The sequence below is a fragment of the Myotis brandtii genome, unplaced genomic scaffold (genome assembly GCF_000412655.1).
Source record: "Myotis brandtii unplaced genomic scaffold, ASM41265v1 scaffold535, whole genome shotgun sequence".
Lineage (NCBI taxonomy): Eukaryota > Metazoa > Chordata > Mammalia > Chiroptera > Vespertilionidae > Myotis > Myotis brandtii.
Window position 1 is genome coordinate 2,615,427 of NW_005369964.1, and position 5,072 is coordinate 2,620,498.

At 52.6% G+C, this 5,072-nt stretch overlaps 1 protein-coding gene across 1 annotated transcript in view; it reads left to right on the forward strand.

Moving 5' to 3' along the window:
- The window catches only part of LOC106728090, a 13,824-nt gene extending 9,272 nt beyond the window's left edge, over nucleotides 1-4,552 (forward strand). Inside the window, exons 6-7 of the mRNA XM_014549049.1 lie at nucleotides 3,115-3,288; nucleotides 3,586-4,552. Coding sequence (XP_014404535.1) covers nucleotides 3,115-3,288; nucleotides 3,586-3,827 — 416 coding nt within the window. The 3' untranslated portion in view covers nucleotides 3,828-4,552. The remainder of the gene's footprint in view (nucleotides 1-3,114; nucleotides 3,289-3,585) is intronic.
- The last annotated feature ends 520 nt before the right edge of the window (nucleotides 4,553-5,072 follow it).

Genomic DNA, 5,072 nt, shown 5'->3' on the forward strand with positions numbered 1-5,072 from the left:
GGGGGCCCCCCCCCCCCCCCCCCCCCGAGTGCACAAATTTTTGTGCACCGGGCCTCTAGTATATATATATAAATAATTTTTATTTTACTAGAGGCCCGGTGCACAAATTTGTGCACCAGTGGGGTCTCTCTGCCTGGCCTACAGGATCGGGCTGAAACCGGCTCTCTGACATCCCCCGAGGGATCCCAGGTTATGAGAGGGCGTAGGCCAGGCTGAGGGACACCACCAGTGCACTATTGGGCTGGGGAGGGACACAGGAGGTTGGCCAGCCAGGGAGGGACCATGGGAGGGCTCCAGGGCGTGTCCTGATCGGCCAGACCCCAGCAGCAAGCTAACCTACTGGTCTGAGCTTCTGCCCCCTGTAATGACATGGTCAGTGCATGTCATAGAGAGCGGTTGAGCAGCCTTAGCATATCATTAGCATATTACACTTTGATTGGTTGAATGGATGACTGGACAACTGGACACTTAGCATATTAGGCTTTTATTATATAGGATTGAATTCAGAGAGGGAGAGAGAGAGAAACATCATTGATGAGAGAGAATCATTGATCAGCTGCCTCCTGCACGCCCCCCACTGGGGATCAAACCCACAGCCCAGGGAATCAATCATAGGTCGATGCTCAGCCACTGAGCCATGGTGGCCGGGCTAGAAAGTTTTAATTTCGGAGCATCCTATTGTGGTTGCTTTAGGTCTCTGAGTTTGTGAGGCTGCCTTACAGGTCTCCTCTGAGCTTGTCAGGTTTAGCATGTGGCCCCTTTTGGTCCACACTAATCCCCAAAGATGTTCCGGTGCAGTGGTACTAGGTGTCAGGAGTGGAGCCTTTGGGGTGATTAGTCCTGAGGGCAGAGCCTAGTGAACGGGATTGGCGCCTTTATTAGACCCCACCGAGCCCCTCTGCCCTTTCTGTCATGTGAAGTCACAGAGAAGGGTCTTCTGTGACCGGGAGAAAGCTGGCACCAGAACCAGGCCATGCTGGCACCCTCATCTCAGGCTTCCAGCCTCCAGAACTGTGAGAAATAAATGCCTGTTTTTATAAGCACCCTGTCTCCGGTGCTTCCTTATAGACAGCAGCTGGGGCGGACTAAGACAGAGCCTCTTCCCCTGGACCCCTGCTCCCTCCCTACCTGTCACAGTGTGCAGTTAGGTGGGGTTGGGTGCCTCGTTTCTCCGCCATTCATTTCTCTGCCATTCGGCTGTAAGGTACTGGGTGCAGGCTCTGTGCATTGGCCTGGACTCCTGCCCAGGGCTTGTCCGTGCTCACTGAGTCACCTGAGGGGTCCAGCGCCACACCCGCCCACGGCAGCGCCTCTGGCTGCACTTGGCGGCCAGCAGCCGCTCTCCCAGGCCTTGTGGGGAGCGGAGAGCTCCATCATTGGCACTGTCACTTCCTGCTGTAACTTCAGCCTGTAATTTACACATTGCTTATGCCCAGGGTTGGCGGAAGCTGGCTGGTCCCTGCCTGAGACCAAGTTTCCGGGAGGTTTCAAAAGGTTCTGATCCCCCAAACAACTGAGCCCATCCCAGAATTCAGGAATTCTGCCAGGCCCTGGGTCCTGCCTGTGATGTCCTGAGGGCAGCTTTCTGGGCCTGCCTCAGGGACAGAGGTTAAAGGAGGCTGGGGTATGTATCAGCTTAAAAGCTGTAAAACAAGTTTCTGCTCTCAAGTGGAACAATTGTCTCAAGATCAAGGGAGGGAGGAAGCCACCTGGGTTGGTAAAACAAAGTGGATGGAGGTGACTTCCTGAGGCTCGAGGAGGCAGTTACTTGCGGTGGGACTCTGCCCCGTGTCGGGCTTCCTAATGACCTTGACGTCTGTGGTAGACACAGAGTTCCCGGGGACAGAGCATGAGGAAAAGCAGGTTGACCCGAGAGCGGAGAAGGAAGCCAGGCAGCCGTGCTTGTGTTCCCTCCTGGACTCGTGGGTCCGGGGCTCGGCCCGACTCTGCCTTTCCATCTGGGTGTGGCAGGAAACAGCGCCTTTCCCTCCAGCTCTCAAATTCTTTGCTCCTGTTGCCAGGGGTGGTGGCCAGGGCCCAGCCGGCCGGCACTGACCTCAGGAGAGATGTCTCCCAGAGGCATGGGCAAGGGCAGGAGATGGAACCTTCCTTCTTATCCAGAAAGGCTTCGAGGGGCTGTGGGACCCATTCCCTCTATTTCAAGCAGCTAGTAAGTGGCAGAGAACTCAACCCCGTTGCTGAGTATGGGGGTTTTACTCTAATAGTTTTCAGTGTTGTAAATAACACTGGCAAGGAATAAGTTGTTTATTTTTCTTTTGGATGATTTTTTAGGAGCAAAATTACAAGGTCAAAACATAGGAGCATGTTCATAGATCTTGATATATAATGATCAAATTTTGCCCCCAAATGGGTGCATCAACTTACAAGGCCAGCAACCATGGGCCTGTTCACCTGAAAATGACCCCCCTTCCCCAGCAACACTGCTGCACCGCAGAAGCTGTGCCCAGTCCTGACCATGACCCTCCCTTCTCCCTGCAGGTGAGCCCGGTGCAGAGTTCCATGATACAGCCCGGCTTTAACTGGGATTGCACTGAACTTGGGTATCACATGAGACAGGGGACCTCCTTATAATAAGTCTTCCAATCCATGGACATGGTATATGTCAACACTTACTGAGGCCTCTTTATCTCACAATAGTTTTATCTCCAAAGAGCTCTTGTACTTGTTTTTTTTTTTTAATTACTCCTTATTAGGATATGCTTATTGATTTGAGACAGAGAGGAAAAGGGAGGGAGGAGAGAGAGAGGGAGGGGAAGAAGAAGAAGGAGGAGGAGGAGGAGGAGGAAGGAGGGGAAGGGGGAGGGGGAGGAGGAGAGAGAAACATCAATTGGCTGCCTTCCCCTTTATATGCTCCCACTGGGGATCAAACGGGGCTTGAGCATGTTTTATTAAGAGGCCTATGTTTGATGTGTGTGTGTGTGGGGGGGGGGTGTTTGCACATTGATTTTTATATCCAGCAACCTTGCAAACCCCAATCTAGTAACTTATTTGTTGACTCTTTAATGTTTCTATCATCTCTAAGTGAGGAATTTTGTTCCTTCCTTTGGAATCTTTCCTGGTGCCCTTTCTTCCTGGCCTTACTGCCCTGGCCAGGTCCTCGGTACAGTGGGGGCCATCCTGGAAGCGGTTGGTCCGTTCCCACTCTCACAGGGAAGCGGTCAGGCTGCACCACCGGAAGTGAGGTCTGTCAGTGGGTCCTGCAGCTGCCCTTTATCAATCTATCCCCCCGCCCCCGCAGAGAGGACGCCTGGCCGCTCCTCTTTCCTGGTAAGTGATAGATTACCTGGATGCTGCGTTCCAGTACGGAACCGACTCCTGAATGGGATTGCCCTCTCCTGTTTCACATTTCCCTTGCCAGGGTTTGGGGTCAAGGTTATGATTGCCTCACAGAACGGGTAGGGCAGTTCCCTCTTTGTCTCCGTGGAGTTTGTGTAAGTGGGGCTGTCTGTTCCTTAAATGCACGTGAGAACCACAGGGGGAGACCCCTGGGCCTGGGGTTCGCTCGGTGGGAAGGTCGACTCCTGATCAACTTTCACTTTCAGAAATCTCACCCCTTCCTCCCAGAGCCACCACCTCACAGCTGGACCACCGGGCACCCTGGCGTCACTGTGAGGGGCCTCCCCAGCCAGTCTTCCCGGAGCTCCACCTGGCTCCCAGCTCTCTCCTGCCCCAGAGCGTCCACGGTCCCGCTGCTCCGAGGTCAAATCCAAATCCACAGCGAGACCCTTGAGGCTGGACCACCTGTCCACCCTTCCCTTCTGCTGCGCCCTGCTGAGCTCCTGCCACACCAGGGCTTCTGCCCATGAAGATGGACACAAAAGTCTGCCCCATGCTGACCTCTCCTGCCACTAAACCCGCCTCTAACAGGAAGCCTGCCCTCCCCGTTAGCTACAGTTGCCTCCCTCCTATAGCTCTGCATTTTTGCATATTATCAAAACTGATTTGGGTAGAATTCTGCACTCAAGTGAATGTTCTGAAAGGGCAGGCATATATTTGTGATCATTCACTTACTCAGTCAACAAACATGTCCAGTCCAGTGCACAAGCACTGTGCTGGGTGCTGGGTACTGGGATGCATCAGTAACTAAAATGGGTTCCAACCACTTCAGAACCTTCCAGCCAGTGGGAAATAAAGCAGCAGATGATGGGGGAAAAATCACCCAGAATCCCACCAATGTATTGGAGCATTTCTTTCCAGTTTTAAAAATGCATATAATAACCTGCCTAAACTACCTGGATGGGTACGTATTACTCTACAGCCTTATAGGTGAGGAAACTGAGACACAGAGAGCTTAAGTCAAAGGTCAAAGGAATGGCAGGTCTGGATTTTAACTCAGGCAGCCCAGCTCTGAGCCCGCTACCCTAACCCACCCACTACCTTTTAAAAAATATGAGTCAAGCTGCGTGTCCCTGTTGGAAACCCCAAATTTTCACTTCTGCCTGACCTGTGTGGCCCCGTGGTTGAGTGTTGACCCCTGAACCAAGAGGTCCCTGGTTTGATTGGTTTGATTTCCTGTCAGGCATATGCTCAGGTTTCGGGCTCGATCCCCAGGAGAGGGTGTGCAGGAAGCAGCAGATCCGTGTCTCTCTCATCCATGTTTCTATCCCTCTCCCTTTTCTCTCTCTCTGAAAATCAATAAAAGCATTTAAAAGATATTTTTTCACTTATCTTACTGCATTCATCTTACCATGGGAACGCTCCCTTCGAGGGACCTGTCCATCAGTTGCCTTCAGGTCCAGCTGCCTGGCATGGAGGGTGTCCCCAGGCCCACAGAGATCCGTGTCTCTTTCATCGATGTTTCTATCCCTCTCCCTTTTCTCTCTCTCTGAAAATCAATAAAAGCATTTAAAAGATATTTTTTCACTTATCTTACTGCATTCATCTTACCATGGGAACGCTCCCTTCGAGGGACCTGTCCATCAGTTGCCTTCAGGTCCAGCTGCCTGGCATGGAGGGTGTCCCCAGGCCCACAGACCTGCCCCTAAGCAGTCCGGCTGAGGTGAGGAATCCTGGGCCATTCAGCCTCGTGGAGCTTCCCTTGACTTCCCAGG